This window comes from Chlorocebus sabaeus, chromosome 7, assembly GCF_047675955.1.
Source record: "Chlorocebus sabaeus isolate Y175 chromosome 7, mChlSab1.0.hap1, whole genome shotgun sequence".
NCBI classification, from domain to species: domain Eukaryota; kingdom Metazoa; phylum Chordata; class Mammalia; order Primates; family Cercopithecidae; genus Chlorocebus; species Chlorocebus sabaeus.
In genome coordinates, this window is record NC_132910.1 from 61997607 (window position 1) to 62013270 (window position 15664).

The 15664-nt window shown below is 36.3% G+C and overlaps 1 protein-coding gene across 1 annotated transcript in view; it reads left to right on the forward strand.

The window, feature by feature from the left end:
- Positions 1–15664, forward strand: part of ENPEP (glutamyl aminopeptidase) — an 83452-nt gene that overhangs the window by 24484 nt on the left and 43304 nt on the right. Inside the window, exons 4-8 of the mRNA XM_037990910.2 lie at positions 6079–6199; positions 8764–8918; positions 9355–9468; positions 12488–12622; positions 14437–14502. Of these exons, the coding sequence (XP_037846838.2) occupies positions 6079–6199; positions 8764–8918; positions 9355–9468; positions 12488–12622; positions 14437–14502 (591 nt within the window). The remainder of the gene's footprint in view (positions 1–6078; positions 6200–8763; positions 8919–9354; positions 9469–12487; positions 12623–14436; positions 14503–15664) is intronic.

Consider the following 15664-nt stretch of genomic DNA (forward strand, 5'->3'; position numbering starts at 1 on the left):
TTGAGACACTTGAATGAAAGGGATAACACAACGAACTCCAACAGCCTACATTACAGTAGGCTCCAATATGAAAGGGAAAAGCAACAGCTATGTTAAGGCAGATATATCAAAACTCCCAAAAGAATATCAGCTGAATAAGGCTATAGAAAGCCCAAACTTTTTCCACTGATACTAGCTCCATAGATTTAGTGCTTTGAAAGATGACTAATGGTATCCAACAGTGGTATACCAGGTAATTTAATTTGCCTCTGTCTTCAAAAAGTAAATATATACATAAAAGTTAGGTTCTTGAAGCCTTACAAACTTCATATTTTTGTTTATACATAATGTTTACATATAAAGTGATAAAGTAGACATGCAAACTTTATATTTAACCTTTAATAGGGTTCTTAAATTAAAAAAGAAATGTATGACTCTTTAAAAAAATAAAGAAGAAAGAAAATACATGTATGCATCCCTCCTCACTCCATGTTATTTCAATATGGGTAGTCATACACTTAAAAAATCATCTCGGTAAAGTAGGCACATAAACTAGAAAAATGGTAATTATTAAATAATGATGACAGGTCACAGGTAATTGACTGGACTTTATCATGGACAGAAGCGCTGAGGCTTAGCAGATGATAGCGGAGAGTCAGTCACCTCTGCCAAAGCCCAGAGAGAGGAGAAGGAGATGCAGATGGAGCGTACATTAAAGGTAGGGTGAGAGAGCAGGAAGTGTGGTGAGGATGAGTGAAGGCATCAGCATAGGGAAGGATGCTTTTTAAAATCACCAAATCCAAACATCACAGATGTTTTATTGCTACATGGATTACAGAAACCATGTTGGAGCTTTAAATGACAGAAAATGTTAGTGTGTTGGTAGAGTCCTTAATATAAAAATGTTTGTGATATATGGTAGTTAAGATGCAGTTATGCTTTGGCTACTTATGTTATAAAATTAATGGACTGTAGCTATATATTCTCTGATTGTTTGGCTCTGTTGATCAAAGTAGCAGTTATAGAATAAAATTTATGATCTGATTTTTTTTATGGTAACTTTCTGTAAAATATTTCTTTTTTAAACTTTTATTTTAGGTTCAAGGTATATGTGCATGTTTGCTATATAATAAATTGCATGTAATAGGGGTTTGGTGTACAGATTATTTCACTTCTTAGGTAATAAGCATAGTGCCCGATAGGTAGTTTTTCCATTCTCACCCTCCCCCTCTCTACTTTCAAGTAGGCCCTGATGTCTATTGCCTCTTTCTTTGTGTCCGTGAGTACTCAATGTTTAGGTCCCACTTATAAGTGAGAAGATGTGGTATTTGGTTCTCTGTTGCTATGCCAGTTCTCTTAGCTTTATCCATGCTGCTGCAAAGGACATGATCTTATTCTTTTTATGGCTGTGAAGTATTCCCTGGTATATATATACCACATTTTATTTATACGTCTACTGTTGATGAAAATAGGTTGATTCCATCCATGTCTTTGCTACTGTGAATAGTGCTGTGATGAACATATGGAGGCCTGTGTTTTTATGGCAGAACAATTTAATTTCTTTGGGTGTATATTCTGTAAGAAGATAGCTGGATCATTTGGTAATTCTGCTTTAGTTGTTTGAGAAATTGCCAAACTGCTTTCCACAATGTATAAACTAATTTACATTCCCACCAACAGTGTATAAGTGTTCCCTTTTCTCTACAAGTTTGCCAGCATGTTATTTTTTTGACCTTTTAATAATAGCCATTCTGACTGGGCGAGATAATATCTCATTGTGGTTTTGATTTGCAGTTCTCTAATGATTAGTGATGTTGAGCATTTTTTCATATGCTTGTGGGCCATATATGAAAAGTGTCTTTTGAAAAGTGTCTGTTCACATCCTTTGCCCATTTTTTAATAGGGTTGTTTGTTTTTGCTTGCTGATTTGTTTAAGTTCTTTATAGATTCTGGATATTTTACCTTAGTTGGATGCATAGTTTGCAGATATTTTCTCTCATTCTGTAGGCTGTCTGTTTACTCTGTTGATAGTTATTTTTGCTGTGCAGAAGCTCTTTAGTTTAAGTCCAAGTTATTTTTGCTGTGCAGAAGCTCTTTAGTTTAAGTCCATTTGCCTACTTATGGTTTTGTTGCAGTTTCTTTTGGCATCTTTGTCATGAAATCTTTGCCAGGTCCTATGTTTGGAATGGTATTTCCTAGGTTATCTTCCAGGGTTTTTATAGTTTTAGGTTTTACACTTAAGTCTTTAAACTGTCTTGAGTTGACTTTTGTTTATGGTGTAAGGAAGGGGGTCCAGTTTCAGTCTTCTGCATATGGCTAGTCATTTATCCCAGCATCATTTATTGAATAGAGAGCCTTATCCCTATTGCTTCTTTTTGTCAACTTTGTTGAAGATAGGATGGTTGTAGGTGTGTGGCATTATTTCTGGGCTCTCTATTCTGTGTCCTTGGTCTACGTGTATATTTTTGTCTTAATACCATGCTCTTTTGGTTACTGTAGGCTTGTAGTATAGTTTAAAGTCAGGTAACGTGATTCCTCCAGCTTTTCTTTTTTGCTTAAAATTACCTTGGCTATTATATTTTTGGTGCCATATAAATTTTAAAATAGTTTTTTCTAATTGTGTCAAAACTATCTCTGGTTGTTTGATAGGAACAGCATTGAATCTGTAAATTGCTTTGGGCAGTATGGCCATTTTAACAATATTGATTCTTCTTATTCATGATGTTTCTTTATTTTTGTCTGACTGAGTTAGTTTGGGGAGCCGGTTTTTGAGCTCTGAGATTATTTCTTCAGCTTGGCCTATTCTGCTGTTAATAATTGTGACTGCATTATGAAATTCTTGTAGTGTGTTTTTTAGCTCTGTCAGGTCACTTTGGTTCTTTCTTATAACGGTTATTTTGTCTTTCAGTTCCTGTATTGTTATATTGTAATCCTTAGATTCCTTGGATTGGGTTTCAACTTTCTCCTGAATCTCAATCATCTTTCTTCCTATCCATATTCTGAATTCTACTGCTATCATTTCAGTCATTTCAGCCTGGTTAAGAACCCTTGCTGTGGAACTAGTGTGGTTGTTTGGAGGAAAGAAGCCAGTCTGGCTTTCTGAGTTGCCAGAGATCCTGCACTAGTTCTTTCTCATCTGTGTGGGCTGATGTTCCCTCAACTGTGGTGGCAGATGTTCCCTCAACTGTGGTGTAATTTGAGTACAGTCAGTTGATTTCTTTCCTGGATGTTTTCAGAGGACCAAGTGTTTGTGCTGGGTCATTATTTGTGGCTGAATTCATGTCCTTGGTTTCACAGGGGTTTATGTTAGCAAAGTATTTTTGGTGCTGAAGTTTGGGCTGTGATCCAGTAGATGGTGCTTAAGCATAATGGCCAGTAGTTAGGCTCTTGCTCAGCCACATGGCTCCTCTGTATTTCCTCCTGATTGCAACTGTGCTCTCTCTCAGTGCTCTGAAACTGTGGGCTCCTCTCCCACTCAAGTGCTGGCTGCAGATTTCAGCTTGGCACTCCTGGGCTACTCACCACAGCCTTGGAGCAAGTTCAGGCTTTATGCTCCTTCTGCAGCTTGGAGGCAGCAAGGGAAGGGACCTTGGCAGTCGTTGTGGCAGAGGGCTTTTCACTGGTCTTTTGGAACTCCACCCCAGAGAAATGCAGAGCCACTACTAATTGGTGCAATCAGCCCAGGGTCAGGTGGTTGTATCATGGGCCCAAGTCAAGGGCCTGCCTGGTGATGAGCAGGGGTAACAGGGGGTTGTGGCTGGGACAAACTAGCTTCTTCTCCTTAAGAAGGGTGGCTGCAGCTTACTGGAGGTATGGTTAAAGCACTTGGTCTTTGATCCGTTCCTAGTCCAAGGGCAGCAAGGGCAGTACCATTGCAGCAGCCATGACAGAGGGGCTTTCAGTTGCCTCTGGGAGATCCACCTTAGAGAAATGCAGAACTGCTGCTACTGGGAATGTTCAGCCAGGGGATGGGGCCGCTGCACTGCCGGCCTGAGCTGAGGTCCCTGCTTGGTGAAGAGCTGACCCTGATTATGAAGGATCATAGATCACAGATGATCTGCAGACTGACCAGGCTGCAAAGACAGAGCATATTTCTATGGACTTGAGTTTCTCAGAAACAAAAGAGGAAGGGACTGCTTTTATTTTGATTGAATTTACATTAACCATCGATCTTCTTTAAACATATTGCCTTCCACTGTCACCAACAGAAATACAGAGAAAGAAAAATAAATTACATTGTCTCAGAAGCATACTGCTTAAAGGGAGTTCATTTACTGACATGGGAAATGAGAAAATGTTAGCAGAGAGAACACATTGAGTCTTTCTCCTTCCCATTGCTCCACCTACGGTGGGAGACCTCACCATGATCTTTCATCTTCTTTCACAATTCTCTTTCGCTCCCCAAATATTATGTGCAGCACCAAAGCACTGAGTGTGTAGACAACAGTGGAGCGGGTCAAGAGGACTGCCTTTCCGGAAGTTTTTAATGGTAGAGAACACACGTGATAGAAAATCTGAGAGTTTTGACACACCAGTTAGTTCACAGAGGAAAATTCTGAGACTCTTGGTTTATGACATGGCAATCCTGTATGAACGTGGTGACCTTTATTTTAGATGGTCAATTCCCTTTACTCTGTTCAATGGCCAAAAACTGGGGCCTTAGTTTCATTCACCTTCTTGGAAATTGCCTGTCATTGTTCACAAAGAGGACAGGAGGGTAATCCAAACAGTTTCACTTTTTGATTGCTTAACAACTATTAGAGGAAAATGTATCATCGCTTCTGTAAGAAAAAAAAAAAAACTTCTAAGAATATTGAGACAATTGAGTGAGTTGTGCCATCTTCGGAGGTGAAGATGAACACATCTTTATTTATGCAAATAAAGCAAGAATGCCAATTACCCAATGGATGTGAGAATAGTGAGCCAGCAATGGTAATTTAAGGGATGTTCTTTCAGAATGTGTTCTTTACATTAGTGAATCATTCCAGTGTTCTTTGCTTCTAGGAAAAGGTGGTTCAAGATGTGTGCCTAAATGAATACCAAAACTAGCAATGCATTGGGAATAATAAAGAGAGTAGGCAGTATTTTTTTTTTCTTGTTTAAATCCTGAGTCAGCTGTTCTAATTAGATAAATGATCTTGAACTTACTAAATGATTACATCTTTTGCTTTCTTTGAGGGTTTTGAATCAGGTTGTAGGCTTAGCAGGTATATTTTATTTGAATTTCTCACAAACATTTAGCAGACACTAGTTGTCTGAGGCACTGCTTCCTCTTTCACATATTGAGAAATGCCTAAACACCTGTGATATTCTTGTCCGGAGACCACACCTGCTTTCATGACACTATGTTGAAGAGGATTCTTGAAAATTTTTTATAAAGTCAGACACGCTTAGAATTGGGGACAAAAATCTGTACTTGGTTTGATTTATAAATTACGTCAAAAGGACACAAAGTAGTGACTTAGGGAATTGATGTAGCTTACCAAGATGACTTTCTCTCAGGAAAAGTTTGGATCATTATATTTTAGGCTCTGGAGCTGAATAGTTGGAATATCAGAAGGGTTATTTTGAAATAACTAGATAGAATAGCACAAGTGGAAAACATGTATTCAGGAGCTCTTTAGATGAGAAAAATTCCATTAATTCAATTCCTCAAGGACAAATTACACAGAGAGAAAGAGACAGAGAAAGAGAAAGAGCACGCAAGAGAGAAATTGATAGGTGAGTATATGGATGGATGAATAGATACATTCATAGATTTTAAGAAGATAATATATGTTCTAAGTAGAAAATCTAATAACATTTTTCAAATGTCTGGGACATTGTGCCAACCGTTCTGTCTTACATTATTTCTAGTCATTAGAATCACTTAGTGAGTTGTGAAGTTTTATTAACATTTTACGTAAAATTCCTCCAGAGTCTCAGAGATGTGAAGTGATTTATGAGACAACACAGCTAGTAGGAGGCAGAATTGGAATTGAAATTAGACATATTTGGCTCCAAAGTCCACTTTCTTTCAAGTATGTTATGCATCACAGTTTTTGTATTTTGTTGAATGAAGAATAATTTTCACTGAATTTTTTGTGTTTTGTTTAATAGCTTACAATTTATGTCCAGCCAGAGCAAAAGCACACAGCCGAATATGCTGCAAACATAACTAAAAGTGTGTTTGATTATTTTGAAGAATACTTTGCTATGAATTATTCTCTTCCTAAATTAGGTGAGGATCATTTTTAAAATTTTCTTATTTTTAATATTGCCTTTGTTTTTATTTAAGTTAACTCATTTCTTCTAATTATGTCACCATCAGTTAACAGTTATCCTTAAGTCCTTTTATTATATGCCTACAATATCTTGGGCTTAAGTGAGCCGCCTGCCTTGGCCTCCCAAAGTACTAGGATTATAAGCATGGGCAACCATGCCCAGGCTGTACTCTGTTCTTATCTGATAAATATATAGTCTTGTGTTTCTAAATAAAGATGAAAGTATGTGCACAAAATTGCAGAACTTGGTAGTGATGGAGTCACAAATAGCAACCTAGATCAGTTGATTTCAAAATCAGCATTCATCCCAATACTTGGTCTGCCTCCCTGTCATCAGTGAGTTAAAAAATAATAGGGATAAATGATGTTGTAAGAGTCCCAAGTGCTTACAGTCTTTCCATTGTTGTATAAGGCAAATTCTAGATTCCCCAGCAGTTTAATGAAATACTGGCACTCCTTCCAGCAATAATTTTTTCCAATACAGAGGGAAGCATGCATTCTTCTTAAAGCAAAAGTGGGGCTACAACCAAGATGGTGTGCATATGACATTTCTGTCAATAGTGGAAATGCTTTATTAATAAGCTTGAAAGCTATTAACAAAGACTTTAAATATAACACCCATATAGATGTTTGTAGGGATAAAATGAAGGCAGTAAAACAAATTAGCCAACAGTTGGCCTCCCTGTTTCTGTTTCTGCCTTTAGTTTAATAAATTATCAATGCAAACAAGAGGAATGCCAAGTTCTTTGCATGGGAATGGCTGTGGCTCAGAGCAAGCTTGTAGATGCTGCATGTCTCTTCAATGGATACAGTTCTATTTTTTGATTGCTTAACAAATGTTAGAGAAGGAGCTGAAAAAAGAAACAAGTTTTCATCAAAATCAGAATATTGGGCCAGGTGCAGTGGCTAACGCCTGTAATCCCAACATTTTGGGAGGCCCAGAGGTTCAAGACCAGCCTGGCAACATGGTGAAACCCCATTGCTACAAAAAATACAAAAATTAGCCAGGTGTTGTGGCACACACCTGTAGTCTCAGCTACTCAGGAGGCTGAGGTGGGAGGATCACTTGAGCCCAGGAGGTTGAGGCTGCAGTGAGCCATGATCGTGTCACTGCAGTCTGGGTGACAGAAGACTTTATCTCAATGGAAAAATATCAGAATAATATTTAATAAAATTTTGTGCACATGAATTTAAAGATCCTTTTGCCTTTTATCTCAGTTGTAACACCCAGGATAACCTGAGAAGTGGAAATCTTACAAATTTATTACTCTCTTCTTCTCTCTTTCTTTCTTCTTCTTCCCAATTCCTTTATTCTGTTTTATGTGCATTTTCAACCCTCTCAGAATTAATTATATCTTAGACTCCTTAGAAGTGACTTCTGCATTTATTAGATTCCAAAGAGTTAAATATACACGAATTAGTTAGTTATAATGCCAATACTGACCAAAAAAAAAAAAAAAAAAAAGAAATTGCAAAAAATTCCTTTTGTTCAAGGATTAAGTGCAAACTGCACTCCGCATTATGAAAAATACTGGCCCTTGGGGGAGATACTTCTCTACCTTTGAAATGACTGTTTCGTGATAAAATAACCAAACCTAAAAATGACGATAACATGAAAAGGAAACTACTATTGTAATCTTGACCTCTATTTAAGATACATCCCTCTTCATTCTTTTATAAAAAGCTTTAAGAATATTTATTTTAACCAGAAAGAAAGGACTTTCTCTTACATGTTAAGTGAAAGATCAATTTATTTTCATTTCTGTTCCTCATTTAAATTATATGTAACAATAAAGAAATTACATTCTGTTCACCGCTCATTAACTGAGGAAGCTGTATTTTGGCCACTAATCAACTGAGCATTTTCTTTCCTGGAATTTAACATAGAACTGATCAACACTGCCTCCTCCTGTCAGATATTATGTATAAGATTATAGAAACTCCTATCCAACATTTTAGAACTGTAAGGGAATTTAGAGAGAATATAGTCAACTCCATGTTTCTCCAACTGATTTAATACATAAAAGCAGATGGTAAGCTATTAGATTGGTAGAGAATCAATTAAATTTCATAGAATTAGAGAAAAATAGAGTTTTATGTTCTCGACTATTCTGTGACTTTGGATGGAAAACTCTATCTGTACACTTGGAAGCTCAGAACTTCTAAATACTAACTTGAAAACTTCTCTTTTTCCTCACAGCTTATCCCTGAAAACAGATGTAGCTAACAAAAATGAAATATGGAGAGAAACAAAAGACATAAAATTATAGAGGCGTTGCCATTACTGTCCTTCTTTAAAACAAAAACAAAGCATTGATATCTGGAGCCAGCAGGGAATGCTCTATGGAAATTCTGAGTGCATTAGGACTGAAATGTTTGCACACACGATTATAGTTCTTTACTCTAAGAAATTATTTTTAGCCTTTTAAAAAACATTCATCCAAATAACTTAATTTGGTAAGAAATGCTATGAACAAATGGACAGAATGTATTTCTCACTGGACTCTTTCTTCTTCTATAGATAAAATCGCTATTCCAGATTTTGGCACTGGTGCTATGGAGAACTGGGGACTCATCACATACAGAGAAACGAACCTGCTTTACGACCCTGAGGAATCAGCCTCATCAAACCAACAGAGGGTGGCCACTGTGGTTGCCCATGAACTTGTACATCAGGTATAGAATCTTATCACTGAATCAACTTGTTTTTAAAAGTGGCTTAAGACCACAGGAATAATTCAAATTATTTATGACTTAGCAAATAAAAAATAGCCAACTCAGAAAAACTTGCATGAAAATCTTTCTTAGTACTAATAAACATTTAGCCATAAAGAGACTTTGAAACACATTATTTTGCCTTCAGGAAATACACACAAGGCCTTCGTTTAAATTTACATACCCCAGTAATAACTAAATAAAGGCAATAAACTAAGGACAATTTAATATCATTTAAATAATCAGAATAAAGGAGAAAATAAATATTAACTACAATGCCTGCCACTTCTGTCACAGTGACAACATTGGCACGGACAAATAAATGTTTTGACATTTTCTAGGCCTCTTTACCATAACCATCAGAATGTAATTATCTCTTTATTGCTTATAATTTCAGTGGTTTGGAAATATTGTGACCATGGACTGGTGGGAAGACTTGTGGCTAAATGAAGGATTTGCTTCTTTTTTTGAGTTTCTGGGAGTAAACCATGCAGAAACAGACTGGCAAATGGTGAGTCCTAGACACATAAACTTGAAATCTCTCCTTTCCTCATGCAAAGCAGATAGAAGCCTTTGTACTATGATCATGGTCCCAAGTCAGATGGCAAGTACAGTGGTGAACGGGGAATTCCACTGTGAGGGATAGGGTGGAGCCAATTGACTTCCACTGAATCCACCTTGCCCAGAGCCTTTGCCCAGTCACTAGAAGGGCAGCTGATCATCCCAGTCTGGGGATATCCTTGACAGAGTCACTCAAAAACACATTATCAAGGCAGGAAAAAAAAATAGGTGGCAAAGAAAATGTGAACTCTGTGTTCCAGAAAGTATTTATAGCACTAACCCTTTGAAAAAATGTCAGAGTCTCATTTGTGAATGATTTATCTTATTTCAGACAGACTGTGGAAATAGTGTGATGAAGAAATAACATAAACTTAGTAGTTAGATTGAAGTTCAAATCCTGAACACATCATTTCTTGGATGCATGACAGGGAATATGACCTTGAGCAAGTTACATAATATCTCTGAGTCCATTTTCTCCTTTATGAAATAGAACATTATTTTCTATCTTGTAAGCTGAAAAGCTCCCAAAGGCACATGTAATGACTATTAACATGTAGTGTGTCCCTCAGAGGCCTAGAATAGAAACTTTTGTGAACCCTAAAATTTTTTTTCAGAAAAGCTAAGTATATTTGTTATTTATATTTATATCACGGGAGTATTCTTATCTGATTGTATATGTGAATGTACAAATATGTGGATGTGTCTAATTACCAGAGGTTTTGTACTATGTGAAATACCGCCCTCTACTGGACAGAATAAAAAAGTTAAATGCTTGAAGCCCTTACTGTTTCCCTAGCCTAATTTACAAAGTGAAAAGGCTAATTTACAACAATTACTTCTTTAAAAATCTTATCTACATATGGGTTTTTTTCAACTATGGAACTATTCATAGTTTGGAGTAGATAATTCTTTTTTTTGTGGGGGACCTTCCTGTGCGTTATATGATACTTAGCATCCCCGACTTCTATAATTGCCAGTAACCTGCCAGTTCCTGTGGTGACAACCAAAAATATCTCCACATATTTCCAGGTGTCCCATGGGGGACAAAAATCTCCTCCAGTTGAAAACCACTCATCTACATGGAAAATTGCTGATTTTATAATTTATTGAAAATAAACTGTATACATGGAAAATTACGTCCTTTATTTTCTCCCTTACAGTGTCCTGAGGCCCTTATAGCAAACTGTTATAAGAAATTATAACATTTTAATATTGTCTAATATTCCAAGTTCTGTGTTTCAAAAGCAGTGACTAAATTCCAGAAAAATTTGCTATGCACTTCTTAAATGAAATTTAATCACATGGTTCAACAAAACAATTCATTCATTCCTTCATCTATTCATTCATTCCTTTTTTTTTTTTCTTTTTGAGATGGAGTCTCGCTCTGTCGCCCAGGCTGGAATGCAGTGGAGCAATCTCGGATCACTGCAACCTCCACCTCCTGGGTTCAAGCGATTCTCCTGCCTCAGCCTCCTGAGTAGCTGGGACTACAGGTCCTCACCACCACTCCTGGCTAATTTTTATACTTTTAGTAGAGATGGGGTTTTGCCATGTTGGCCAGGCTGATCTTGAATTCCTTACCTCACGTGATCTGCCTGCCTCAGCCTCCCAAAATACTGGGATTACAGGCTTGAGCCACCGAGCCCAGCCCATTCATTCATTCTTCATTCAGCAAATGGAGGACCCCAAAATGAATAATGAATAAAACACATTTCTTGCCCTTAAGGAGTTCTCAATTTAAGGTCTTGTGGATGGAAGGGTCAGATAAATAAAGATATTTTATAAGTGAGCTCAATAAATACCACAATCATGGACCCTCATTTCACGGGTGAAAAATCGGAAGGCCAGGAAAGTGATGTAACTTTCCAACATCACAGAGATAGCTGGTAGCAACATCCCAAACCACACACACAGTTGGTATAGTCAATCTTCCTGACACTGAGGACAGGATCTTTCTTCTCACCATGCCTAAACTTCCTAGGTATACAAAAATCAAAATCCAAGTCAAAATTATCTTGATTGGCAGTCATCACTTGACAGCAGTACCTTTCCTGTTATAAATGAAACCCGCATAATTGGAAAATGTAAGCTAATATAGCAAACTCTTCTTTTGGAAATATTTTTAATTAAGTAGAGCCAATGAAATTTTTAAAGTTAGTAGTGATTTAGCAGAGTTAGATTTCACAATCTTACTGCTTAAGAATCAAAATAACTATAGCAGCTAATGGGTTAGGTTCTCATTCTGTGCCAGGTACTATGCCAAGTACTAACCATGAATTTTATCATTGAATCCTGTGCACAGTTCCAAAAAGTAGAGGCCATAATTACTTCTATTTAATGGGTGAGGGAACTTGCTTAAACTTACATATCTAGAAAGCAGAAAGACTGAGCTTTGAACCAAGGAAGTCTGTCAGTACTGCTGGGCCTGTCAACCACTCTGTATTGCTGACAAAACCTAGGAGGGAAACAAGACGTGATTAGAACTAATGGATAAACTGCTAATATTTTCTTTCATTAATTATGAATTATCCAAATTCTGACAACAAGGTGATTTTAAAAAACCCCGAACATCAATATTTGGCAAATTGATATGCTACCTCACTTAATGCTTAGACCAAATCTGTGGGGTCATGTCATCATTCTCATTGCACAGATATAGAAATGGGGCTTGAAAAGTTTGGCACATGTCCAAAAGTCATACAGAAGTAGCAGAAGCAGAATTCACAGAAGCTGATGTCTTCTTGGCCCGTCATCTGGGGGAAAAATTAAAAGGAATTATTAGTAGAAGAAGGGAATGAAATCAATATCGACCAATCAGTGCAAAATATGATTAATTTGAAGATCTAATGTTTAAGTAACTTAAGTCATTTATATTTATTTTCCTCCAATTTTTCTTATATATGGTATTTTAATTTATTAACTAGTACAAAGAAAACACTATATTTATTTGGCTCATTCTTTCATTTCAGCGTGACCAAATGTTACTTGAAGATGTGTTACCTGTACAAGAGGATGATTCTTTGATGTCTTCACATCCAATTGTTGTGACTGTGACAACCCCTGATGAAATAACATCTGTTTTTGATGGAATATCCTATAGTAAGGTGGGGGAAATAGAACATTGTTTTGAACATCTTCCTGTTTAGTGACTTTTCTTTTAGTAGATGCCTAAAAATGGTAAGAATGGTCACACTGTGCCAGTGAGCTTTGGAAAACGGTGTAGAACTTATTCTGAGTGCTGAATATTCAATAGTTCGTACTTTTCAGTAGAATGTATTGCTGGTCATTGTCACAGGATTTTAAAAGAGATTTTTAAGAATTTCTCTTTACACATTTGTTTATAATTATTTTCATTCTGATAATTGAGTATTTAGACTTTAAACATCACAATTCAAATTGTTTTATTTGATTTTTCAAAAGACAATAAATCTTTTTGTTTTGTGTGGTCAACAAGAAATGCCATATATGTGCACAGCTTTTGTAGTAGAACCTTTTAGTGCCTGCAATAAACATTTAAATCCAACTCAGAAGGAAATATTTTTATTCCTTTTTAGAAGGTGTAAAGATGAATTTGTTAGCATACTGTAGGTGAGGTTTATTTCTCCACTAACATTTTATGAAAAGTTGCTGAAAATCTATAACTCCAAGATTTATGTGACACGTTCTGTCCCACTATATTTCATATAGTCTCTCCTTCAAACATATTCCGTATCTGTATGTAACATAATTAAAATTTTTATTTTAGTCATTTTCTACCTCAGCTTCTCATGGTTTTCCCACTACATTAAGGTGCTTAGAAGCTACTGCAAACTAATATATTTTGTTATCCTGAGTGATACCTAAAGTTTTACTTGAGTCAAAAATATTATAATTATTAAAATGAATACTTGAGTGAAAAAAACTTCTATGTATTAGCATTTGAAATTTTTAGCATCATATGTTTTGACTTTCCCTCTCAAATGATTCCCATGGTGTATGTTCAGCCTTCTTGTATTCATTTTTCTTTGACATTTTGAATGATTCCTTTTATCTTTATGTTAAAACGAAAATTTCAAAACCACTTATAGCCTAGTCTAATTATTCACATGGGAGAAGTTTAAATTTATTGAACCATTTTCCCCCTTAGTCCTAGATACTCCTCAGGTTTAAGATATCAAGTCCAAGATAAATAAATTTTTCTAGGCCTTTAGCTTTCTAAATAGCTATAAAAGTAATTTAGAATGCCTAATAACTTACAGTAAAAATTACTAATTTAAGTTGGGGACAGTTTTTTTTTCATTCAGTTACTTGAAAATTGATTTAAAATATTATAAATTGTGCATTTCGGTACTAACCATATAACACATAAAAAGAAAGTACAGAGCCAAGGTGTTCATCAGATTCTTCAAATGAAAGAAAAGCAAATGAGATAGACCACTGAGAAGATAAAGATGGTATGCCTAAATTATGTATCCATGTATATTAAACTGTTTGACCAGATAATTTCTTGACTATCTACTTCCCTCTGCTAAATCTAATTCTTATTTTCAAGTATGAAAATATATTTAATAAGTTGGCAGAATTTTACCCTGAAACTACTTTCCTCATTCATCAAAGAATGTGATTTTTTAGACTATTTCTCTTTGATTAAGAAAGCCCCATCTGCTGGTTTATTTGGGGAAGTGCAATAATTATTTGAATCTGAAGTCCCTGAAGCAATTTCTCTTTACCTTTTAGTTATTTTAGAAGCATAGATACAGGGGCTGTGCCAAGTGGCATTTTCATCCTCAAATCATAGAGCCATATAATTTAGCACAATCATCTTGAGGAACTAATCTCACAAATATGATCATGAAATACTAGTTGCAAGAGTAATAACTGATAATTGTTCCTTATATAGCCTTTATTAGTTTCATTTGTCTTTTTTTCTCCATTGTAGGGAGCTTCCATTTTGAGAATGCTTGAAGACTGGATAAAACCAGAGAATTTTCAAAAAGGATGTCAGGTATGATTTATTACTTTTAGTGATATCAAAAAATAAACTACACTGATACGTGGCTGGTGACTGTTAAGATATGTGATTAATCAAGGATAATTTCCCTTTTATTCTCTTTACTGAGGCATAGATAATATAGCAAAAGATAAAAAGATGGTTTTACATCCAATTGGGTACCTGCATTGTATCTGTAATGATCATTTAGCAGAAGTCTCACGGAGAAGTTGAAACAAATCACTTAGTTATTTTTGAAACTCCTTACATGTGTTAGTCAGCTTGGGCTACCATAAGGAAATACCATAGACTGGGTGGCTTAAACAACAGAAATGCATTTTCTCGCAGTGATGGAGGCTGGAAAGTCCAAGATCAAAGTGCTGGCCGATTCAGTTTCTGGTGAAGCCTCTCTTCCGGGCTTGCAGATGGTAGACTTCCCACTGTGTCCTCACATAGCAGAGAGAGAGGGAGAGAGAGAGAGAGAGCACTCTGATGTCTCTTATAAGGATACTGGTTCCATCATAAGGGTCCCAGCCTCATGATCTCATCTAAATGTGACACCTCCCAAAGGCTTCGTTTCTAAATACTATCACACTGTGGGTTAGGGCTTATGTGAATTTCAGGGAATACGATTCTTTCCACAGCAACATGATATAAACATTTAAATCTGTCTATAAAGGTCATCCCTTACACTGAGTATAAGATTTTCCCCTTATTATTAGATTAGAAAAGATCAATATTAGTATGCTTATTACAATGGAGTCAATGAATAAAGAGGCTTCCTTTTGGTAACAGAAATGACAATAAACTTTCTGAAGCATTTCACACATCCTATTTAAGTGTATTATTTATTCCAGCAGATGTTTCTGTTTCATTTTCATTCTTTTAACAGACCCTAAGCCAATAGGCCCCGGTTTGTTTTTATTTTTAATTTTATCAAAGTAGCTACAATGTGTCCCTATAACTGCGGTCTCTGCAGGTTGGCCCCATTCCAGCCTAGAAATGAAGTTCTCTTCGTACTCTTTCCCTTCCACCTCCATCCTGCCTACTGCGGTAACCCAGGTAGTCAGGCGCAGCAGTGCTGATGGTATCCAACCCAGAGAGCAGAAAACAGGTTGGAGAAACGCCTCCTGCTGGCTGCCGCAGAAAGTACTTCTTCTGTATGTGATTCTCCAGG